At 35.9% G+C, this 24,112-nt stretch overlaps 7 protein-coding genes and 1 pseudogene across 10 annotated transcripts; 2 read left to right on the top strand and 6 right to left on the bottom strand.

The window, feature by feature from the left end:
- Nucleotides 1-2,041: 2,041 nt before the first annotated feature.
- Nucleotides 2,042-3,847, bottom strand: srx-68 (the record flags this gene model as incomplete). Of its 2 annotated transcripts, NM_071681.4 has the most annotated exons (6): nt 2,042-2,236; nt 2,286-2,485; nt 2,540-2,712; nt 2,766-2,986; nt 3,565-3,725; nt 3,775-3,847. In NM_071681.4, 6 exons carry the CDS (start codon nt 3,808-3,810, stop codon nt 2,128-2,130), a joined length of 900 nt encoding a protein of 299 aa, NP_504082.1. The 2 variants fall into 2 exon arrangements, with proteins under 2 accessions (NP_504082.1, NP_001317830.1); NM_001330819.3 differs by lacking the exons at nt 2,766-2,986; nt 3,565-3,725; nt 3,775-3,847 and having other exon boundaries at nt 2,128-2,236; nt 2,540-2,644.
- Nucleotides 3,848-5,673: 1,826 nt separating this feature from the next.
- On the bottom strand, nt 5,674-7,521 carry srx-61 (annotated as a pseudogene). Its single transcript is given in 7 exon segments — nt 5,674-5,799; nt 5,846-5,926; nt 5,928-6,044; nt 6,093-6,266; nt 7,012-7,231; nt 7,279-7,439; nt 7,483-7,521. Coding segments are annotated over 7 exon segments (918 nt in total).
- Nucleotides 7,522-8,166: 645 nt separating this feature from the next.
- nhr-156 (Nuclear Hormone Receptor family) lies at nt 8,167-10,513 on the bottom strand. Its single transcript, NM_001322545.3, has 7 exons — nt 10,363-10,513; nt 10,244-10,306; nt 10,131-10,189; nt 9,714-10,087; nt 8,714-8,907; nt 8,393-8,660; nt 8,167-8,342 (listed from the first exon to the last, which is right to left on the bottom strand). The coding sequence occupies exons 1-7, from the start codon at nt 10,476-10,478 to the stop codon at nt 8,238-8,240; spliced, it is 1,179 nt and encodes a 392-aa protein (NP_001309484.1). The 5' UTR covers nt 10,479-10,513; the 3' UTR covers nt 8,167-8,237.
- Nucleotides 10,514-12,073: 1,560 nt separating this feature from the next.
- Nucleotides 12,074-13,512, bottom strand: srh-190 (Serpentine Receptor, class H; the record flags this gene model as incomplete). Its single annotated transcript, NM_071678.2, has 3 exons — nt 12,074-12,559; nt 12,615-12,805; nt 13,188-13,512. The coding sequence occupies 3 exons, from the start codon at nt 13,510-13,512 to the stop codon at nt 12,074-12,076; spliced, it is 1,002 nt and encodes a 333-aa protein (NP_504079.2).
- A 548-nt stretch (nt 13,513-14,060) lies between these two features.
- Nucleotides 14,061-16,122, top strand: str-229 (Seven TM Receptor; the record flags this gene model as incomplete). Its single annotated transcript, NM_071677.4, has 7 exons — nt 14,061-14,252; nt 14,372-14,459; nt 14,510-14,588; nt 14,743-14,874; nt 15,147-15,285; nt 15,348-15,660; nt 15,965-16,122. The coding sequence occupies 7 exons, from the start codon at nt 14,061-14,063 to the stop codon at nt 16,042-16,044; spliced, it is 1,023 nt and encodes a 340-aa protein (NP_504078.1). The 3' UTR covers nt 16,045-16,122.
- Nucleotides 16,123-16,416: 294 nt separating this feature from the next.
- On the top strand, nt 16,417-17,819 carry irld-22 (Receptor L-domain domain-containing protein; the record flags this gene model as incomplete). Its single annotated transcript, NM_071676.2, has 6 exons — nt 16,417-16,513; nt 16,555-16,788; nt 16,830-16,966; nt 17,011-17,371; nt 17,549-17,616; nt 17,664-17,819. 6 exons carry the CDS (start codon nt 16,417-16,419, stop codon nt 17,817-17,819), a joined length of 1,053 nt encoding a protein of 350 aa, NP_504077.2.
- Nucleotides 17,820-18,410: 591 nt separating this feature from the next.
- Nucleotides 18,411-21,658, bottom strand: sre-9 (Serpentine Receptor, class E (Epsilon); the record flags this gene model as incomplete). 2 transcript variants are annotated; one of them, NM_071675.3, is made up of 8 exons in its annotated part: nt 18,411-18,533; nt 18,918-18,990; nt 19,049-19,182; nt 19,456-19,625; nt 19,869-20,021; nt 20,162-20,230; nt 20,709-20,866; nt 21,561-21,658. In NM_071675.3, 8 exons carry the CDS (start codon nt 21,656-21,658, stop codon nt 18,411-18,413), a joined length of 978 nt encoding a protein of 325 aa, NP_504076.3. The 2 variants fall into 2 exon arrangements, with proteins under 2 accessions (NP_504076.3, NP_001317796.1); NM_001330818.1 differs by lacking the exon at nt 21,561-21,658 and having other exon boundaries at nt 20,709-20,817.
- A 387-nt stretch (nt 21,659-22,045) lies between these two features.
- On the bottom strand, nt 22,046-23,765 carry C17E7.4 (BZIP domain-containing protein). The gene is made up of 4 exons (NM_071674.9): nt 23,683-23,765; nt 22,997-23,632; nt 22,274-22,550; nt 22,046-22,228 (listed from the first exon to the last, which is right to left on the bottom strand). Exons 1-4 carry the CDS (start codon nt 23,758-23,760, stop codon nt 22,125-22,127), a joined length of 1,095 nt encoding a protein of 364 aa, NP_504075.1. The 5' UTR covers nt 23,761-23,765; the 3' UTR covers nt 22,046-22,124.
- Between the last annotated feature and the right edge of the window lie 347 nt (nt 23,766-24,112).

Here is a 24,112-nt window from a genome sequence, read left to right as displayed (position 1 = left end):
GCAAATGTCCTTGATGACTGGCTTCTGACTAGATATGTATGCATCTAGTTTTTGTGATGTTTCAGAAAATGAACAGTTGCTCAAGATGAAGTATTGCCCAGACCGGAAAGTTGTGATTTTTGCTCCAAAGATACCCGGTCTTGGCACGGCAATTGTTTGTTGAATTAAAAACATGTGTGTACGTTCAAAGAGTACTGTAATTTCAAGCGTTTGTTGTTGCGGGATTTTCATTGATTTTTTATAATTTAAAAATATATTTACACGTTCATTAAAAATCTCAAGCTAACTCAAACGATAAAAACACGAAGTAGATTTGAGAAAAACTCTAAAAGCGATAAACATTTGAAATTACAGTACTCTCTAAAAACGCACCAATTCATATAATATTTAACAAAAATTTGTCGTGTCGAGACCCGATACAGTATTTTGTGCTTTAAATTTGCAAAAAAATTGCGCATTTTACATTATTTTTTCTCCCACTCCCCATTCCAGCCCTGCCTAAGCCTTTGACTAAGCTCAGGCCAAGTTCTATGTCTAAGTCTAAGCCTAAGCCTAAGACTAAGACGAAGTAATTAACAATTGGTTAAAATATTTGCGGACAGTATTATTTTTAAGAAAATGATTATTAAAATATCAGGTTGTCCCATAAGTTTTTGTACTTTTTTTCAAATATTTTTCCAAAACTTCTAGAAAGTTTTAAAATTTTTTCATCGTAGGTCGTGTCAAGGTCGGGTCGTCCCCTTTCAGAAAAGATTCATTTCATCCATTTCTACTTTGCCACGATGACAATCATCAAACTTGAACGTCGAGACGTTAGATTGCTTCTTCTTTATGAATTTCGTCTTGTTCATTCAGCAATGGAAGCGGAACGAAACATATGCGGTGCGATGGGTGAGGGAGCACTCTCTTATAATACAGCAAAGAGTTGGTTTCAAAAGTTCAAGAACGGCGACTTCAGTCTCGAAGAAATAGAACGTTCTGGGCGACCGGTAGAGTTAAATGAAGAAGACCTAGTGAAGCTGGTGGAGGAAGAGCCTCGTCTTAGTCTTCGTGAAATGGAAGAGAAGCTTGAGTGTTGTCATAGCACAATTGCACGTCACTTGGGTCGCCTTGGTTTTACTTCAAAACTTGGAACTTGGGTGCCTCATGAACTTTCGGCATCACAGAAGCTCACTCGGGTCAACGTTTGTACTCAACTTCTAACTTTTCGTCGAAAGTTCGATTGGCTGAACAATCTGGTTACTGGAGATGAGAAGTGGGTGCTCTATGTTAACCATTCCAGAAAACGTCAATGGCTTCCGATCGGTGAGAAAGGAATACCGACGCCAAAGCCTGATCTTCACCCAAAAAAGATTATGATCTGTGTCTGGTGGGGTGTTCAAGGACCCGTGCACTGGGAATTGTTGCCAACTAATAAAACTATCACTGCTGATTACTATTGTGCCCAATTGGACCGAGTTGCAGAAAAGACCAACGGAAAATATGAAAAACTATATTTTCTTCACGATAATGCTAGGCCTCATGTCGCCAAGAAGACTTTCCAAAAGCTGCAAGATCTTGGTTGGACTGTTTTACCGCATCCACCATATTCTCCAGATCTTGCACCAACCGACTACCATTTGTTCTTGTCTCTCAGTGACTACATGCGCGACAAGCAATTCGACGACGAAGAGCATCTCAAAACTGAACTCTCCACTTTCTTCTCATCGCGTTCGCCGGATTTCTTCTCCCGTGGCATCATGATGTTACCTAGTAAATGGCAACAAGTGGTGGACACTAATGGTGAATACTTGTGTGAATAGTACTACTTGTCGCTTGAGAGAAATAAATTTTTTTCAAAAAAAAAATAGTACAAAAACTTATGGGACAACCTGATACATATTTTATGTTTTTTTTTTCTTTGATCTCACCAATTTTCAGATTTCCATTTCGTTTGTTGCCTTTTTTTAAAATATTTTTTGTATTTTTAACATGGCTTCTTCGGTCTCCACGCAATTCAAAACTAATAGTACTGTTACTAACTGGATAAATATGTATTATTTTTAGTCTGTTAAAATACAAAAATGAACGAATACAATTTTAAGAGAAGGATATCAAAATAAATAATTGTATTATATCAAGATTCAATTAGACGTCGTTCAAATTGGTTGTTCTGCTTGCCGTTGAATTCATTGAATTTGTTTTCTTGTTCATCAGGAATTTTCGGACTTCTGGATTACAGACGATAACAACCATTCTGAATAGATTGAAGTAAAAATATATGACTACAAATTCTGATCACTTACCCATCAGCCGCGTGGACAGCGACCCAGGCGAATGAAGTTCCGAAGAAAACGACCCAGCGGTTTTGGAAGTAGAGAGGAAAGAAGAAGTATGTCAAAAGCTCCAACATGAATACGGATGCTTGGAAGACTGCCTGTTTGAGAAAACGAATGTCCCTTTGAGAAAGCTTGTTTTGGTTTTCCTGGTTTACTCTAGCTTGGATCTGAACAAAATTCAAACTTGAAAGCCTGCCAGAAGTTTTTTAAAAGTAGTTTACCTTTTTTCGGGAAAATCGCACTTTTATAACAGTAAGAATGTCCAAGGAAACTACCACCGCAACAATTACAGCATTCTTCAAAAAATCCCCATACCACCCAATCATTCCGCAAAACTCTGTATTGGTAAACGTGAAGAAATGAGTTGCCTCGTCGTAGTAGAGATAGCAGAACTCTGGAATTTTTCTCACAGTTTTATAATAATGCTCGAAAACTGGTAAAGCGCACTTTGGTAGAAGAGAACTGCAATGGATCCAATAAAAATCCACATGAAAACTATCATCCATCTGGTACGTTTGATGTTGAACATGGACTCGTATTTGAGAGGCATCCAAACGGCAAAAAATCGATTGATTGAAATGGCGAAATGGGTGAAAACGGAGAGTTCGTAGCAGAAAAGAATAACGAAACCACAGTGATGGGAGTAAGCTTTCAGGAATGGGTGGTCACTGGAAACTTAAAGTTTGTTGAAAGGTTTGAAACTTTAACAGTAGGGAAATTTTGTATGTTTTCAAAGAAAAAAGGAAATTGTGGTTAAGATGCAATTTATCGGGATTTTTAGGCCCTAAACTACGGTACCCGGACAATGGCTTTCATGGGAGGAAGGCGCGGTTTCAGGGCCTGCCTCCCACCTGCCTGTCTCACTCCGGCCTCTTGCCTCATTTCTACACTTTGGCGAGTAGTCAAAGACTTTGCATTTATGCCACATAGTGCGAAAAGTGGTTCTTTCGACGCGGCCGACACTTTTCGGGCTCCGCTCCGCATTATTTAGAAGGTGATGCTCGCGGCGCGAGGCAGGCGGGGGTCGCCGCAAGGCGGCGTTTTCGCGCATTCTGCTTAATCCCAACAAAGTAAAAAAAAAGCTGCGTCAATTCAGAAGGTTTCAGGCAGGCGACACGGAAGCGCCCGGGAGTTTCAAATATTTTTACAAAGCCTGGTTTTGCACATTTGGGCCCATCTGAAGCTTATTAATGCAAACAACTGTGTTAGACAAAAAAACAAAAAAAAAACAAAAACCACAACTTACAGTAACACCATTGGACAAAAATACAGGAGGAACGTGGTTGAGTGAAGAGCATCGGAGAACGCTTGGTTTGCCGACAAGTATCCAAATGAGTTGTTGAGAGACTGAAGCTTGTGAATGCTGTAGAATATGCTCCAATTCAACACAGATCCGAGAAGTGTGATCTGAACATAAAATTGATTTTAAGTGTTTTAGAATTTGGGATAAACTGACCGGGATCAGAGCAAAAACGATTTGGTATGAATCCATCGGAAATTAGTTTTGAAATTAATTTCAATGCGACAGGAAAATGAAGGTCTCGCTCTGATTTATATAAGAGCACCAAAGTGGTAAATAGCTTTTTGTATCTTTAATTCTAAGAATCATAAAATCTTAGAGTCTAGGAACAAAATTGTATTTTGTAATATAGACACCATTATGCTCATTTTTGCACACTTGTGAAGGTGCTGATGAGTTTTGATGACAGTTGGAGAAATCAGAAGAACACTGACTCATAATCAGACAAATTTTCTAGAAATTTTTTTTGGTCAGATTTAATGTAGCTAAAAGAAAATTTCTTCAAATCCTGGAGATGAATCACGCTAGCTAAACTTCAGTAGCAATAGCTTAGTCGGTAGTGGTGTCCGCTAGCAATTTAGAGAGTCATCCAGCTGTACATAGTGTTTGAATAATGGATCGTCTACCATAATGCTTAACTTGACCTCATAAAGAAGCGGAGCGAAAACTTTGCTCCTATTTAAATTATAGATACAAAACCGAATTTCGATCGTCTGAAACATCCAATTATCCACAATTATTTTTCACTTTTCACGATGAACTTTGTTATTTAATTAATCAGTTAGTGTTGGATAGGAACGTGAACCTTTACTAGTTATCGACGTGAGCAAAGGGTCACTGTGAACTCTTCTTGTATTTTGGAGTTAGTATTATTCCAGACTGCATCAAAGTTCTTGCCTTCAGCGGAACACATTTTCCAAAAACAACAGTACAATCAATTGTACAATAATATCCGGTCTTCCTGCTATAACACGCACATATATCAGACATCGTATAGTAAGTTCCCGCAGTCGGTGCTTCGAAATATAAATCTATTAGAACGAGACGAAAATTGGAAGATCTTGTTTTTCCGAGTTGAGTAGACATTGTCTGCTCTTTTGGACTGCTTTTCAAATGAACCTATTTTATAGACGCAAATTAAAAAATCAAATAATTGTACGTGTAGTATGCGAAAGTTCAGTTTTGTAGGCTATTATCAAAAGTTCAACGCAGACGATCCAAATTTGTTTTAGACATTTCCGAAAATTTCTTGAAAGTGATTTGGTAAATTTTTCTCTTAAAAACTTCAAGTTTAAAAATAAAAAAGAGAAAAAGCGTTCAATAGAGTGCGATTGAAATTTGTCAAACTAGGCATGGTGCATCGGTCGTAGTGGGCGAGCCCATCGCTTTTTCAATTGCCGGTAAACGTTGACAACAGCCTAGAAAATAATATTCAGGTTTCAGCTTGAAACAGGTTCATAAAAAGATGCGGAAAAACTAAAAATTTTGACATTTTTCGATTTTCTACATTAAATTTAAAAGATCACACTGAAAACAGAAATACTGTCAAATTGACATTTTCGAAATAATAAAAATAATAAAAGTAAGGTAAATTTATAAATAATATCAAGACTGTAAAAGTTAATATTTATCGAAAAAACTAAAAAAAGAAAAAATCATTTAAAATATCTACAAATAACTTATGCCGAATCTTTCGCCGCTCCGAACGGTCCTTGCATTGGATTCCAAAACTCTCGGGCAACTCTATGCGGAAGTGGTGGTGGTGGTACGATTTGGGCAATAATGACGTTTGACAAGAATATTAGCAAAACAGTGAAAATGAAGGAAAGTGTTTTCATGTTGAAACTTGGAAATTGACCAATTTACAAATTTATCGAGAAAACATTATGGTATAAATACAGAAGGTTGTTGAAATACAAAGAAAACTAGTTTTCTATTTGCAAAACACGATTGGTAAACAAAAAACATTGATCAAATGACCACGCGGTTAGTTTCTAATAAAGCAACAAAAATCTAATTTTAAATTTCTTGAGAAAATATTCGATAATTTGCAGGCTATGCTTGACGCCCTGGTTCAGATTTCCCATCATCCGTTGCTTTTGACACGCTCTGAGAATTGCCCACTTTCTTGTTTCCAATCAAATAATTTCTGACTTCCGGATTACATACAATCACTATCATTCTAAATCAGAAAAGTCAGATTAACTTTTGAAACAGTTGCAATTTACCCATCAATCGCATGAACGGCTACCCATCCAAACGAAGTCGCGAAAAAGATGATCCATGGGTTTTCAAAAAAACTTGGAAAAGAAAAAATATGCCAATAGTTCCACCAAAAATATAGTTCCTTGAAAAACAGTTTGCTGAAGAAATCGCATATCGCGTGCCGATAACTTTTTCCCTTCTTCTCCACGATGCGCAGACGACTGAAGAAAATGAGTATTTATAAAAGGGCAATGTAAGTTCTGACAAACATTTCTGGATGCTTGGTGAACACGAAAAATGGTTGAAATATCGAGAAGCACAATGATAATCACAATTACGGCGTTTTTCACAAAGTCTTCATACCATCCAATGTATCCACAGAACACGGTATTTGTGAATTGAATAAAATGTATTTCTTCCAAGAATGCCACGTGGCAGAGAACTAAAAAGATTTTTGAATTTGAAATAAAGTTTGGATTCAAATAAATTGATTCCAATAATATAACAGAACAGTTGTTGGAAAAAAACTGCACAGGTAAAGTGGTATTTCTGCGGACACATATGCTTTAAATGTTTCTTTGTTTAGCGCTTTTTAGGTCTGTAAGTTGTAAGTTTTAAGGGTTTTTTTGGGGACGGGCGCGTCTTCCAAAAAAATCGTAACACTCTGAGTACTGCGGCCGACGTTTCGCGAGTCTCGGGAACTATAGCTTGTGTGCAAGCGAGAAAGGCGATGGTGTGAGTCGAGAAAGGCGATGGTGTGAGTTTGGAAATTTCAGAATTTCAATTTTAATCTGTAAAATTGTACGCATCCTATAAATGTGCCTAGATGTATTTTTAAAAGTAAGCAAATTCTGTAGAAATGTCTAAAGAAAAGGGAAAATTTTTTTGAAAAAAAAACCCTTTTCCGGCTTCCGGCAAATTGATATCCGGCCAACGACCAATCGACAACTTGCCGAAAAAGAAAATTTCCGGCAAATCGACAAACCGGCAAATTGCCGATTTGCCGATATTGATGAAAAAATATTTTGCCGAGCGACAATTGCCGTCACGCCGCCACAAGTCACGCACCTGTGAAAGACATAAATACCACCTTGACTATAACCATATAAACCAGAGCTACAATAAAAAACGAAAAATGGAACCCGCCAAACCAATTTCACCTCTGTTACTCAACCTGAAACACGTACCTTGATAAAACACCGTTGCCATTATGCTCTCGTAAATTCACAATAGAGCAATCATCTTTTTGGTGTTTTCCACACTAAACCATATTTTATACTTCAATGGAAACCACACCGCCACAAATCTATTAATGGTGATTACTAAATGAGTGAGAACAGACAATTCGTAGCAGAAAACAAGACCGAAGCCCATAAAATATGAATAGTCTTTCATGATTTGTTGATTCCTTAAATTTAAATCTTTTAACAATAAATTTTTGTGATTTCGACTTACAAAAGAACCATTGGACAGAAGTAAACTAAGAAAATGATGGAATGAAAAGCATCTACGAGAGATTGGTTTGCGGAAAGGTATCCGAAAGAGTTATTCAATGATGGAAGTTTCCGAAAAGCATACACGATTGAAATGTTTAAAGTAGCGCCGATAAGTGTTATCTGAAATGGAAATTTAATTTTTTTTTCTAATTCAAAAACTCACAGGTATTAAAGCGTATGTTGTTTCATTTGCTGCCTCCATGTTTTGCAGATATCCAGAGCTAATGGTAGATTCATTCTACTTATATAGTCCCAAACGGCGCTGTTCACAAAATTAGACGAGATTTTTTGAATTCTGCTTAATTTTCTTTAGCTTACAAGAAAAACACCCAAGAAAAAACATGCTCAATTAATATTATAGATTCGTCATAAAAAGCTATTGTTGAAAATATATTTTTTTGCGTAGATCAAAATATTCACAAAGTGACAATTACACAGATTCTAGTAAAACTTGATAAATAGCTTGTACGTAGTATTATCTTCCTTTTTATATTTTTCCTAGTAACAAGAAAACAGATCGAACCAAGAACTGCGGTGCTTATTCCAGGATTTTTCAGAATATTTTTACCGGAAAACGGAAAATTTCAAAACTGGCTTGTTCTTCTTAAATTTAATTTTTTTAACGATAAATTTTTGTGGTTTCGACTTTTTTTGTGATTTCGACTGCTTTAAAAAAATTAAATGTAAGACTAAACTGGCTTGCGCAGGAATTTAAAAATAATCTAAAAATACTCTCTTTGATTTTTTTTTGTTGCAAAATTGTCAAAAACACTTTTTTTGCACCCTACCGTAATTATTAAATTATCAAAGTAGTTGGCTATAGTAATTTTTTGGAATATAGAACTTCTTTTTTTTTCAATAAATACAAAATTTTCATTTAAAATCAATATTTGAAAAAGATATTAACAATTGAATTATTTAAAATCCTGTATCATGGAACACTTCGGGATGCGAAAATTCCACACAGAAAATCTCGAAAGTTCTGGCCAAGTCAGCACGCGGGCGGATTTCTCGAATGTGTTTCTGAAACAAATTTTTGTTTTAAATGTTTCAAAAATTAGTTCATTAATCACCTGAATTATATTGTTACACTTCATCATTTTGGCAACTCTATCCGAGTATCTTGGTTTTTCGAGTTCATTGGTATAATATTCATGAAGATCATCTGATAATATTTGTTGAAATTTTTCAGTGGCCTTCAAAATTTCGCCTTGAAATCGTTGACCAGCATACTGAAAGCTCAGTTGAGCCAGCATATAAGTGAGTTCCACGTGAGTTGGCTCCAAGTCTACTAGACAACTGATGACCTCATCAAGCTCCAATGATTTAACTCCGGTGAAGCTGAATAATCATATAGTTGTTACATTTAATTCATTTAAAAGTGCAAAACTCACAATTCAACTTGCTCAGGCTCATATTTAGTTAGCCAGGTGTGATCGTATAGGAATACTTCCAAATTGATAAGTAGATTTCGTCCAACTACGATAGACTGCCGATCAGTGAACATTTTCTGTTTTCTGAGCAGTGCGGTGATGGCGTGCTTCTCCAAACGACCCCAGACGTGCCAGACGGCAAGTGTGATTTTTAGCTGGAAATTTGATGATTTTTAGAATTTTTAGGATAAAAGAAAATCAAAAATGGAGTATTCCAAAATTGTGTTATTAGGTCAGTCAATAAGTTTTGTTGTTTTTTTCCAGTTTTGATTTTTTCTTAGATATTTTTTGGTGGTAGTATAGAAGACTGTTAGTAATGACAAGCCCAACGATATCAGCCATATCGGTCAACTTCCAGGTTATTTAAAACTCCGAACTATGACAACGAAAAAAAAAATTTTTTTTCGATTTTTTTTATTTCCTCATGAAATCAAAAACTTTGTATGCGTAGATGTATTAGATAGTTAGTTAAATGAAACTGGAAATTTTAAGACTCAGGCATAGCTTATTGGTAGCGCTACATCTGTTGAAAGTGCCTAAAACGCTTGCAAAATTGCCTTTTTTATTTTTGAGCGGTGCTAACTTTGAAACCATGAGAGATATACAAAAGTAATGCATTACAACATTATTGTGCATATTATAGGCTACAATTTATCAGTTTAGTGCAACGTTGGATCTCCTCATGTTTCTGAGTTACAGTCGATAGAAGTGAGCTTGGTCCAATTTTCAAAAAATCCTAGTTTTTCATGTTTTTGCATGTAACTCCAAAACCAGGTATCAGATCAAAAATCTTTAAATCAAAAAATAAGTGATTTTTAATTGCTAACAGGTACTCAGTTAACCGTTTTGTTATAGCTCATTTATCAAAACTTATCGTTTTTTTTGAAGACCACAAAATTTTTTAATGAAGAAATTTGGATTATTTTGAAAAAATTTCAATAAAGAACACATATTTTCCAACCTGTAATTCGTGTGACAAGAGCTTGAATCCATTGAAATAATTAAGCCATTTGGCAGTTGTCGTAATATAATACTCCCAGCAATCCGCCGTCTCACTTTTTCCGATTTTCTTGATCATTTTCACAGAAATCTCATTGGTGTAATTTTCGAATCCATTCGCCAGCTTCTGAAGTTGATTTCTACCAAAAATCGGACCCTCTGCTCCATTTTTCAGGATATTAGAAGTCTTTTCAATAAGTGGTCGAATATCGATAAAAGTTTTCGAAGTACTTTCTGTCATGTCACAAAAAATTACAGATTCAGGCCTTCCTACAAATTTCTCCACAGATTTTGGAACTAAAAGTCGTTTCAGGGCATCACGGTCGAATTGAAAATCTTAATTTTTAAAAATTTAGAAATTAAATTTAAAAAAACTCACTAGTTGTGCTCATTCCTTGCTCCTGACACCTTTTCAGTCGACATGGTTTGCAAGGGACTCTTAATTTTTTTAAAAGTTATTTTATATGAACTTTATTTTTAAAAAACACTTACAACATGTCCGCACAACCAAAAGTTGTGCATTTCATTGATGACCACTTTGAGTTTGCTGCTCTTCTAAAAATTTTTAGATTTTAAATTATTTTAACTTATTTTAAAATTATGAAAAAAACCTGAAAAAAGCAGCACACGCCCGACAACTTTGAATTCCAAAATGATTTCCATTGGCTTTCCCGCCACAAACTTTGCAGAACGAGAATCGATGGCTTATTAATGAGGATTTTTGCATTTTTTACAATATCTGAAAATACCAATAAATGGTCGATGGAAAGTGAAAAATGTCTGGTGTCAGAAAACACGATGAGATAGAAAAAGTACATGGAAACGCAGAGATAGAGAGAAAATTGCGGGAGAGAGAATGAAAGTGGGAGAGTGAGAGAGTTTTGAAGTAGACATTATTGTGAGTGAATTAGTATTGTCCGTGTACTTTTGTGTCGATGGTTTGGAATACCGTTTGTTCACCCAGCACCACTTGACACAGTAAAAGGTTCATACTTTGCGATCCTGTGTAAATTTTTTCAATAATTAAAAAAAACCTGACCACTTTAAATCTAGCACGCAACTCAGTTTCCTATGTACACATAGTGCCAATATTCTATTCGTTTTCGGGTTTTCCGTGTTTCGCTTAATTTGTTTTTAAAAAAAGTCAAAACTGATATTCAGCAAAATATTTTCAATCAACAAAATGTTGCCGATTACTTTTTTCTGCGAAATTGAGAGTATTAGAATTATATACTTCTTTTTCGGAAAAATAACAGCTGCTGACATCCGGCGGGTCTATTTTTGACAAGGGTTTCTAACCACAAATTCAAAATCAGATTATGAATTCAAAATCGTTTCATTCAGGTTTCAAGCATTTAGAATTTGTGTTTTAAATACGAAATTGCTTCTTTGAGACAATTGGATGGTATTTTTAAAGAAATGTTAAGACCTTTTTAGTGTATGTTAAATGTACCACAGGAACCAGAAAACAAAAAAACTAAAAAAAAAAACAGAATAAGACAGAACAACTGAGAAAAAAAACTAATTCTGCTGGATTATATTTCTTATGCCCAGAATAATAACTAAAAGAATCAATTGTCATGTTTCCGCAGACGCGTTGAGGTGAAAATTCAATTTTATGATTGTTTCATTGGACTTTCAGACATAAAAGAGCATATGATTTATGATGTATTGATGTTCAAATTCAGAGACATGAAGCAGAGAGCAAAAAGTGAGCTTTGATTTGGTTCTTTGATCAAAAACTGAAACCAAGTTGATTGAAATAAGATTAAAAAATTACGAATAAATACAAAAATGTAGCATTTCAAGTTAAGGCTTAAATATAAGTAATTCTTGGAAAACTTTACAATATGAAAAAAATTCCTAAACTACTAGCTATAGATAGAAGGATATACTGAATTGTCGCGCATTTTTTTCGCCGTTCTAGAATATTTTTCTGAGGTAAAAAGTCATTGGAGTGTATTTTTAAAAAAATTATCTGTTTGATAAACATTTAAATGTTTTCCCCATTGAAGTACTCCTCATTTAAAGAAGAGTATTTCATTTAGGATATGGGGGCAGATAGCTCAGTCGGTAGTGGTGGCCGCTAGCAATCTGGAGGTCACGAGTTCAAGGAATTGGAGCGATCCACGACTGGATTATCGGCCACAGTCCCCGGCAAGGACGTGGCTTAAATTACAGCCCAGTGGGATCACCACCAGGCAGTGTACCTGAATCCCAGACCCGCAGTGCAGAGCACTTGAAAAACGGATCGTCCTTTAATTCTTTAAACGTGAAAATACTTTTATTTTATTAAAAAATAAATTTAAAAACTATAAAAAGTTAAATAACTGTTATTCCAGTTGTAGAGCGTATTTTAGAGACTGTGGAAGGATATGAGCCTCTTTTGTAGATCATTTTAAAAATTGCACGCCGATAGGGTCGATGGAGAAAAATCATTGCTAATGTTGAAGAAACTCCATGAATAGATACAACGATAAACGCAACATTTGTGAATGCCTGGTTATAATAATACAAGGAAAATGAGGCCAACATATAGGCAACTGGAATGACGAAAAATGCTGATGGAACAACTAATTGGATAACTAGAGCGATGAAGAATTTTCTTTGAAGCTCGAAAGTTTGCTTCGAGATTTTCATGTCCTTCAACTGCTTGTAGCTGTTCCACACCAAATATGTAACGAAAAATCCAATTTCAAAGCAGAGCTGAGATATTATAAATACCGCAGCAATCAATTGATATGTATAATCACTGGCTAGCACGAATACCGGAGCCTCATAAATGTCTTTTGGAAGACATGGCAAGTTCTGAAATCATTTTGGTTAAACTTTATGAAACGTTCAAAACGATAATGCAGGAAACCTCAAAAACAAGTTCCAAACCAATTTTCTGGTCCGGAACAATCAGTGTTAATGAGAACATAAAGACAAAGATCTCAATGTAATGCAGCAAAAGCCAAGGACGTCGCACAATGGTCCAATGATCCCTCCACGAAAAAGTGCAAATCACATAAAATCGGTTTTCAAATATCGAGACTACTGATATTATCATGCCTGGAATATTTTTCTTTTACTCATATTGTTTCAATAATTTGGAAAAAAGTTTGAGTTACTTATACTGACAGGTGTTTTTTATGCATGAATTGCAACTATAAAAAAATTAAGTAGTCATTTGTGACGGCTTCCATAGGAAGCAAGCACAGTTTAAAAGCCTGGCGCCTGCCGTTCCTGATGTCGGCTCTCATAAAACTCGAAGAAAATATTTTTGATCGACGACTTCAAAAAAAAAGTGGCGAAAACTGATATTTTTCCAATTTTTAAAAAATCATAGAAAATTTTTGAAATATTCAAAAAAAAAATTTACTATTATATTTGGTCGTAATTTGGTCCAATAATAACTTTTAAGGTTTATCGATTTTTTGTTATTTTCACTCACAAGCACCTGCGATGCCCACTTCCACAACGTAATATTCTACAGGAGCATTGAAGTATTTAAAAATTCCAAGTGGATAGCCAGCTAATTCCGGTATCAAAATAAATGGGCATGATAAAAAATTTAGTGAATAATCGAACAATACTATAGACGAATGTAAGTTGAGTAGGTACATTTTAACTGATTTCATTTGGTCTTCAGTTTTTGCGAGAACACAATAAAAAGCAAAAATATGAATTGGTGTAGCGATCACTGTAAAAACGTGCATAGTATTAGCTAGAAAATCGGGACTATCGAAATAGCCTGATTCGGGAATACAATCGATCATGAAAATAGCAGTAGAACCGAGTGACGGGAAAAAACATATTTATGGACAGCTGAATACTTATAAACGTGATGAAAATCCGAGGAGCACAGAAAATAAGATCTACAAGAAAATAAATAGAAATTTGATCAGCTAGTAAAATGTGGGTGGAAACTTTTTATTTTTTCAGAGAACCCTTTTGCTTTGAAACTCCTTGATCTTTGGAGTTCTCATACGTGCTGAGAAAATGCCGAAAATAAATTTGCAAAAAAAAACTCGCGAAATGTCGGCTGCTGTATCTATTGGCAAGAATTCTATAACATATGGAAAACCATTTCATCCTGTAGCACAAATGATGAGCATCCTATAGTAGCTAAGCTTTTTAAACTTTCTAGTTTCAGCGTTATACTCATTTGAATATTCATCATGATAAAATCACTCGAAATACCGAAAACACAATTTTTTTGCCACCACTGTAGCTTGTTTTCCTTTATCATAAAACTGCGTTTAATTTCCTGTAACCTATATCTGCTCGACAATTTGCTTCTCATTATCTTGTTAACTGACACCTTATGGCCACGTGGCATACAATTCTGAAAGTTGTCCAATATTGCTCATCCACCTTTTCCATTTTTACCAATCTTTTATTGATCTATTTGATTTTCAAAAAATCCCCAAAAACGATGTTATTTTACAAATATTTATTGATTTTCACAAGTGTATTTGAGCTCCATTATGGCATTATTGACTTGTTGATAAAACCGGTAAATATTTACAAGAAATTCATGTGAAAATTTGTGAAAGTTTTGTGAAAGTTTTTTATACAAGAAGAAAATGTTTCTCGAAATGATAAAACAGGTTCTAACTCCAGGTAATATTTCAGGAAATAATTTCCGAAAAAACGTTCTGGATTGCTGAAACCAACTCGTCCAAATCACTGGTTTCTATGACAGTAGGAGAGGTGTTGTTATGTAACTTGAAATTAGTTTCAAGATTAATTTTAATTATTTTTATTTTTCAGATGTTTGGGCTGCTTTTTATGGCGTCACTTTGGGAAATTTCGTGATGCATTTTTGTTTTCGGTACCTAACAATAACTAAGTGGGTTAATTTTTTTTTAAATCTAACATGTTGTTATACGTTTCATGTGAAAGTTTTTTGGTTTTCAGTAAATTGTCTAAAAATTGAAAAAAAAATACTACAAAAGGGAAAATCAAATCGAACATGAAAACGAAAACTTAAATTGCTTTTTCAGAAACAATAGATGGGTGTCAGGAATTCCGGTACTATGCTTTTGGCTATGCATCCCGCCGTTTTTCGGCATATGTTTTTCATCCGTCATTTATTTTTGCCTCGGCTCAACTGATTCATTGAAAGCTGTGGTTTTGTGCGGTTTTCTAATTTTTTCAATTAGTTTTCAATCGTCAAATTTGCCAGAAACAAGCGAAAAACGACATTTTATTTAACACAATTGTGTGTTTTTTGGAACATAGTCAACCGAAATTTGGAATTTTTTAATTATAAAGTGCAATCTGTTTACGCTTGTTTTGAGACCGGTCCTTTTGGAATTTTGACTGAAAATTTAGAATTAAAAATTTCAAAAAATTGTTACCATTGATAGTAGGCTTGTTTTTTTCAAAATCTTCCTCCAATTTTCAGAACGAAAATTAGAAAATTCGAGAAATTCAAAAGTGATGATATGAGTTTTTATGGTTTCACTCTATACACTGCAATAGACAACTGGTCGCCAGTAAACTGGAGAAGTATTATCGGAAATATATTAATAGTTATGTTAATAGTAAGTCAATTCGATAAAAAAAATAACTCAATAAGGAATTTAGAGTTTTGAATAATTTTCAGCTCATCGCGTTTTTCATAATGATCAAATATGGTATGAAAACATACTGGGAAATCAGAAAACTTAGCGATGTGGCAGTCAACACATCAGAATTATCAAAATCACTTCAATATCAGCTGTTCATATCACTCGTTGTGCAAGCAATCATCCCGGTTTTGCTGATTTTCGTTCCAGCAACATTTACAGTTCTTGCTCTGCTTGGCAAAGGTCGTGAATTCCATGGACATATCATTTCAGCTTCGATAGCATTGTTTCCTGCTATTGATCCTCTCCCAGTGGTGATTATTATAAAACCATATAGAAACGCTGTGATAGGTAAGAGATGGGGTGTATATTTAGAAAACGATAGTTTTATGCAGTGCTCTAGTTTATTAAGGTTATTTAATACAAAAACAAGTGGAACATTTCTCGAAAACCTCAATATTTTTCAAACTTATTAGTGGAGTACCACAAAAAAAATTTATTAGCTAATTTTCAAACTTTTTATTTTGTAAGCTTTTCTAAAAAATATCAAAATAAAATAAGTGTATTATATTAATAAACGACCAGGTTGTTTCTATCGTTTCACTTTCTTGAAACCTAGTCAGGGAAGCAGATTGTGTGTTTTTTTTGTTTTCAGGTAGCTTCAAATCAATATTTTCAAAACAAAACCAGAATATTCACCCGTCAACTCTCCATGCTCAAGTGATTTTGTTTTGATATTATATTTAATTAATAAACAATCACCGATTTACTTCAAATAAAAGGAAATTATTTGCAGATAATTTAATTACTTAAACGGTTTTCATTAAAATTTTTAATTTTAAAATAAAGGTGTTTAATGCTTTTAAGATGAAAAACGACAGGCTAATAGTTGACTAAAAACAGTTAATTTTTGCAATTATATCTAGGTTAGTTCTGGTGCATGACGAAAAGAAGAAAACATTTTGTGCTCAGTGCATGCTCTTGACCAAGTTAAAGCAAGAGTTTTAGAATATCCACCTGCCTTGCCTCAAAAATTGCATTTGGCTTGTTTCATTTTCCCGAAATCAAATTGGGGTTTAGTCTCATTTTCAGATTGATTTTTTCAAAATGAACGAAAAAATTGTACTTGTTCTGTTATTAGCTGCGAGAACATTTTCAACATTTTCAACGGATTTATCAGAATTCTTTGAAAAGAAACACTGCGGTGACACTTTTTTTATTTCATAAGCATTTTCCAACTTGCAGATCCAAAATGCACATTCGATTCTCGAAATTTATCTTCCAAAACTATCGATTTGTTTCCCAAAACGTGCAGCACGGTGTGCTCCGATCTACAGATAGGGGAAGATTGTGATCTGACCGAAGCACAGTTGACATCTGCATTTTTGAATATGAAACGTCTGATTGGAAATATTTTCGTGGTGAGCACAAAATTCCGAAGCGGAAGTTTCCTTGCTGGTTTGGAATCTATAGAGTGCAGTGAGTTTGTGAATTAGTTTTTTTTTCCATTTATATTTAAGACAACTTCGATGTCATGTGGGTGCTAAACAATCAAATGCTGGAAATAGGCCTCACCAACCTGACCTCCATTTCCTGCGTGGGTTTTCAAGTTACTGAAAACAAGAAACTTGTCAGATTGAACATGCCCAACTTGAAAGTAAATTTTTTATTTTCTTCAAAGTAATCACTAGTTGCATTTAGAACATAACAATGCCTGAGTTCCCAAAACCCAACGACAAAAATACAAAGCTTAAGTTTCACTCGGAGTCATCAGATTTTTGCATCACCATTGAGGAAATGGAGAACTTTATCACTGCTAATGTCATCAACGTGGACGAAACATCCGGAAAATACTGTGCTCCAGTCACAACTAATGAGAAAAATCTCTGCATGTCTCCTAGTCTATGCCAGAAAGTATTTGGTGACGTGGAAGTTGGTCCGAATACTAACCTAGACTCCATTAAAATGATCGAAATCATTTTCGGGAGTCTCATCATAAATGGGACTAACGTGACCGACTTCAACTTTTTGGAAAACCTGAAATACGTGGCATCGTTCACTGGTAATGTTTCGAAGGTTTTCGTCAATGTTTTCGGCAGTTTGCCCGCACCTTGAGCTGCCACGCTGGGGTCTAAGTTAAGTGCGGCAGGTTTCAGGAAGGCGTCAAGTTCTGAACCGCGCGAACCATAAATCAAAACTCATTCGGTATACTTTGTAATGCCAGATAAAATAATTTCAGCTGACAAATCCGGTATCATCGTGGAAAACAACCCTAATTTGCAGAATATATCATTTCCAAAATTGAAGGTTCGTCTCGCAACTTTTTTAGATTTTTTAAATTGTTTTTATTTCAGCGAGTTCGAGCGAGCAATCCCGCCACAATAGTATTTGATAAAAACAATAAATACCTGAGTTTGGATGTGGATAGCTGTAACGGATTGAAAAATGCTCTGGGAATTACTACCGACTGGTCGCCCACAATCGATGGAAATGATTGCTGTAAGCAGTAAAACTGTGTCTTCATGACTACAACCCAAAAATCAATAGGCATATAAGGAGGCTTAGGCAGCCTATATTTTTTCGTAAACTGGTTTGAAATAAGGATCTCAGAAAATTGTACCACATATGATATTCAACAAGTATCTCTTGATAAAAGCCAGGCTAACGATACAACGCCTATTCGAGAAAATAGCTAACCTTAAGGAGTATCTGAAAATGGGCATTTTGTCTTTTTCAATTACAGTAATCTCAGAAGTGATGGGCCGTTTTTAAATAATAATTTTCTGATTCAATAAATAGAACTTTCATATCCATCAAGCCAAGCAAGCTTTCTGAAAAGTTGATGAGCCCATCTATTGTCACTTTGATATTCGCGACACAACTGTGGTAATTGAGATGACAAACAACGCAATAATTTGTTTTAATGAATTTTGTTAACAAAATTAATTTGTGAACCCGATCTTCAGATATCAGATTCATAAAACACATAATCACTGTTTCACTGTTTAGAGCATTTTAACTAATATAATGCTACTCCCAACATTAAACATGGCATTTACGGCACTAATAATTAAAATAAAATTTCAGTCAAAAAAAAACAATTATTTCCACTGAGTCGCCAGCATTTCAAAATATCTCGTAGTTTCTTCACAAGCTCCATGAGATGTCATATCATGCCCGAAAGTGTCCTTTAACGGCACCACTTTCGGTTTGCAACATCCTTTCTGTAAAAGTAATTATTTATAAAATGTTCACCGTAGTGTCATTTCTAATGTCGGCACTTTTTTAATAATTACAATTAGAAAATGCGATATTTCTCATCGTTATCTAGATTTTTAACTTCAAACGCAGGGTTGCTCTGCATATTGCGCCGATTCAACGCACATTCTCTGCCGATTCTGCGCACAATCTGCGCCGATTAATAGAAAAGAAATTAATCGGCACAGAATGTGCGCAGAAAGTGCGCAGACGCTTACCGAGTATATGTATTTTCAGAAAGTAACAATATGTTTCTTTGCGATTACGTAAATTTCAAAATATAAACTTTAAGTTAACAATAAGAAAAAGGGGATTTTGTAAATGTGACGGGAAAATGTGCTAAGTCATACCATCATCACTGCTACCCGTTTCTGCCAAGACTCTGTCTGGATATAGTAAACAATTGGCACAATTATTCCGTATCTGAAAATATTGTTTTTAGGCCTTAACCTAAGCTGCGTATCTGAAACCTAAGTCTTACAATAAAATGGCGTAGTCACAGCACACTGAAGCAATGTTCTTATAGGTTACAGGAATGTCATAGTTGTCAAGAATCAAACAAACATTCACAATAGTGTTGAAAAATCCAATCGAAAAAACAATGTTGTTGAAGGTCTGAAAAATCATTGGAGGTCTTAAAAGAAGCTTGAAAATAGCATCGGAATTCAAATAAATTTCAGATGCCATCAAACTCGATCTAATTAATTTTGCTACTTGTATCAATTTTGCATATTTCAAATACAGTTTTTGTTCCAAATAAATTAACACAAAAATACCAAAAAATTCAAAAAGAATCATAAATTCTCGTAAATTTTTTTCTCTAATCCAGTAAAAGTACAAATTTGATACTGCAAGCGCAAAAAAAATTGGTTCTCGGGATGCACTAACCTTTGCAGTCTTGATATTCTCGGTTATTTGAAATCGTTCCGACAATGAATACGACGCTCGATCCATTGCATAATAGTACTTTGAGTTCAATTTTTCGTTGAATTTGTTCAGAATTACTGCCAACGAATTTGCGATTATTGCACCGGCAGTGTGCTCGACGGTGTTAGATGCTGGAATTAGGGTAATTAGTCAACTCCGGGAAAAGTGGGTCTCGCAACGAAAAGCCTTCTTGCTTGATATAGACCATAGGCCTACAAAGGAACGGTGCCTGCCCGAAACTTTCCGGCCTTTCTGAATACTGGCGTGAGTTCAAAGATTGATGATTAGCGCCCGACATTTTTTTGGGTTCTGCGCCGCACTATACAGAAGGCGCGGCAGACGTCTCTGTGCCTATATGGAAGCCCCGTTCTCACCACGATTAAAGTGTATTCCCACAGATGCTGCTGTTGCCCATTGAAACATGACAATAAATGTTCCAATGCACAAATTTGGTTTTTTCTCGTAACTCTCCAGCAAATACGTTGCAAAGCTTCTCTCGATGACCAAAGCTGGCAAAGCGCAGAACGCTGGAATTTGAATTAGTGGGGTATTGTGTATAGTTTTAACACATTCTAGTTTTTTCAGAGATTAAAGTTTTAGAAAAAAATGTTATATGTAGATTATATATAACACCGTTAGCTTTAACAGTTTTGATCTGAAAACTCACCATAAAAAATCCCAACAATTCTGACATAACTACAAAGTGTGAAGAGGCTATTGCCAAATTTGTCAGAATCTGAAATCATTCAAAAATTGTAAAAATTGAACTCAAAAATTTCAATGTATTTTGTATTTTACGAGTTAGATTGAGTCATATTTGTCTCAAAAAGGTAGAATCATCGTTTGATCAACAGGAATTGAATTGCATGACGTCACACGTATCGTAGAGTAAACTTGTGTGACGTCATTAAATTTAAATTATTGTAAAATATCGACCAAGGTTACCGAAAAATAAATGTTTTTGTTTGTAATGTTCAAATAATAATATAATTCTTGTAAACATAAACCAAGAAAAAAAACAGAATGTTTATAGAAAATAGTATAAGAAGCATTTAGATTTAGGTCGTGCTTTTATATATAGGCACCAAAACGCCTTTCTGCTTAACCTTAAGTTTTTAGGCAGGCGACAGGTTTTAGGCAGGCGTCAAGCCCTTAAACTTGTCTACTACTCCTACCTAGATCAAAGCAAATGATGTTCATGCAATGTGACTCACCGTCCAAACCTTCCCTCAAAATGATGAATGGCTGAATTACCCAAAAGCTTAGTTGAATCAAGTATTGTCCGTAATAGAAAGCGTTGATAATTCGAAAATTTGGATGCATGTTTTTTGCGGTGAGTATCACTAAGAACCAGAAGCTTATGGAAAGAAAACTGAAAATTTGTAATTGAACAAAAGAAAATACAGTCGCGACAGAACGATCGCTCCGCCAATTTTGCATGCGGCAAAGGGGCGTGGTTTATTGGGGACGGGATTCCGGCGCAACCCTGCGGCACGCTTTTTTCTCGCTTTTTTCGTGCGGTAATTTTCAGCTATTTTTTTTCGTTTTCTGTTCGAAATTTCACGATTTCGCTCGATTTTGTTCGTTTTTTCGCATAAAAAAGTGTTCAACTATTTTTTAAATGAAAAATAACCAAGTTTTCACAGATTTTACCCGAAAAATGCTTTGTTTGTCTCTTTTTTTGTAAATTACGATTGTTAAGAGAGAAAATGGGGGGAAAAAAAGGAAAATGTGAAGAGAAAACGTTTTTTTTTAACGTTTTGCATCGTATATTACAGAAAAAGAGACAAACGAAGCATTTTTTCAAGTAAAAACTGATAAAACTTGGTTATTTTTCATTTAAAAAATAGTTGAACACTTTTTTATCCGAAAAAACGAACAAAATCGAGCGAAATCGTGAAATTTCGAACAGAAAACGAATAAAAATAACTGAAAATTACCGCACGAAAAAAACGTGCCGCAGGGTTGCGCCGGAATCCCGCCCCCAATAAACCACGCCCCTTTGCCGCATGCAAAATTGGCGGAGCGATCGTTCTGTCGCGACAGTATAACGCGGAAACTCATACCTAACAATAATAAGCAAAACTTCAAATATCAAAAACCCCTGGAAAGTATCCCAGCTTCCGACCTGAGCAGCATGGGTTCTGTTAAAGTATCCGAGCATCTCTGGAATTTTTATGAGCAATTTCTAACAAAAGCGAGGTAAAACTGAATAAAAAATATAGTAAAAGTAAATGTAGTTAGGCGAGTTAGGCAATGTTTGGCCGATATACATAAATACGAAAAGCGGAAATTATCGAAGACGACCCACACGAATTGTGTCCCTAGTGACGGTGCCCGGCGGCAAAAACAATATCTCTCAATATATTCGCTTTCTGTGAAATCGGCGCGAAAAGCATAAAATCGAATATAACATGAATTGTATTCTAATGGACTTGTTATCCATTGAGGACAGAACGAAATGAGGAGGGAGCGTGAAGAATAGGACGAGAAAAAAAAATCTAATCCCTATAAATTGAGAGTTGTTCGATTTTTTGATTCATCGTTCTTTCAGGACTTACTAGCGGTTTATTAAAATTGAAAAAAATAGAATTGACAAAATACAAAGATATACATTAATTAATAAATAGTTAGTTAGTATTGGAAGCCTGTGGGCTTGAAACAAAATAGTCCTGCTCTTGACGATAGTTTTTGACCTCGTCCTCGTCATCATTGTCGTAGGAATTTGTGGGACCTGAAAAAATGATAGAATGTTTAGAAACAATTTATCAGAACCTACCATTAGAAAAGTTCTTGAGAAAACTGACGTCCGACGGATTAACAAGTGATTCGCCGGCGCCATCGCTCCCGTTTGTCGTCGGCGTGTGGCTCATCGAGCTGCTGCACAGCGAAGATAGGTTCTCATTGTACAGGTAGCTTGGCGGTCCACTATTGAGAAAATCCATGGAACGATGAAATGGAAGTGGCGGGTTGGGATAGGCGAAGCTTCGTGGAGCAGGAAATTGTGGAGTTTGGAATGGAGATGGCAGCATTGGATTTTGGAGATTTTGCATAGACTGAAAATATGTTTTTTGATAATTTAATAATATTGGTGGCCGCTAGCAATCTAGAGGTCACGAGTTCAAGCCCTTCCTCCCAATAGGCTCACCCAGATTGAGAAGTAGAACAATTCATTGTTGGTTTCTACAGTCTTCGGCTTAAACTCAGCTAAAGCTAAATACCAGGGGAACCACCACCCAGAAAAGGTTCCGATCTCTAGTGTCTAGGACACCGTATTTTCTGAAAATGCAATCGTGCCCTAATGGGAAAATTGGGAGTGGCGAGGACCTTTAGAGATGGATGGTGCAGGCCTAGAAGGATATTTGAAATTAACGTGATGGAGCAGGGTGCAGGGAAATAAATCGTTGAATTACCTTTACCCGAGAAGAATTACAACTTAAAATTTTGCAAAGAACTTGGAGCATATATGGTAGGCGAAAAAATGAAGGCCCCGAAACTCTACCTGAAATGCGCCATAGCTCGGAGACATGGTCTGTAGTTGCTCGCACTTGCTCTCCAATTGCTCACATTTTGCCTTATACCGTCTCATCTCCTTCTTGTACTGGTCTCGTTCCTTTTTCAACTGCTCCAGTTGTTGAGCCGACGCCATACAATAGGCCATATTGGACATCACGCTTTGAATGCTTTCTCTCTCCTGTTCATACCGTTCCTGCTTTCGCCTCTCCTCACGCCGTTGTTTTTCCGAATTCTCCCATTTTTGCATGTAGTACCGGCTTTTTCGTTCGAGCATCGCTTCATTATCCTCATCATCACCTTCTTTTTGATCTCTTTTTGCAAACTCCATTGATGAGGATTCCCGAATTTTATGATTTCTAGATCCTCGCTCAAAGTCATCAATTTGGAAATCTTGCCGGCTCGAGCTTGAAGCTCCAAGTGGGAAGGTCCTGGGCAACTTGTTGGATCTACTGTAGGCAGCAGCATTGAAGTCATCACGGCCGCCCGGACAGCTTTGAGGCCCTTTGCGAAGTTTCGGTGCACTTGTCGTGTGATAGGCGGCAGTCGGTGGGAGCATACAATCATCGGCAAAACGGGCGGTTGGCTGACGTTTCAGCGACATTGAGCGTACGCACGGATTGAACTGAAACCGGGGGGAATCGATTGAAATAATATTCGATAAAAGGTACAAACCACTGTGTAATCGTCGTCGTTTTCGTTTTCCTTTCGGGACTTTTTGCCCTTGAAAATTGTTCGAAATAGTCCAGCCATTTTCTAAAAATCTTTTCATTGCTTTTTGTGGAGATAAGCTTAGGAAATTAAAATACATTCTTATTTTTTAAACGGGAAGAAGAGTAGCTGTGAGAGTTTAAAATTCAAAAAGAAAAACTGTTTCAAAAAAAAAATCGATCCGTCCAAAACTAGGTCATCCTTTGCGGGAGAAAGACGAAAACAACTGGGCTCTCCTCTTCCCTCATCTTCTCATTTCCCGCCTACCACTGAAAAGGTCAGAATTCTGCATACACCGTGACGCGCACATGAACAGAACCGCAGTCGCGCGGAGGAGGAGGAGGAGGGAGGTCCCATGTTTGTGTTTTTGCGCGCGCGAAGGAGGGACTATTTG

The sequence above is a fragment of the Caenorhabditis elegans genome, chromosome V (genome assembly GCF_000002985.6).
Source record: "Caenorhabditis elegans chromosome V".
NCBI lineage: Eukaryota > Metazoa > Nematoda > Chromadorea > Rhabditida > Rhabditidae > Caenorhabditis > Caenorhabditis elegans.
This window is presented reverse-complemented; position numbering and strand designations above follow the sequence as displayed.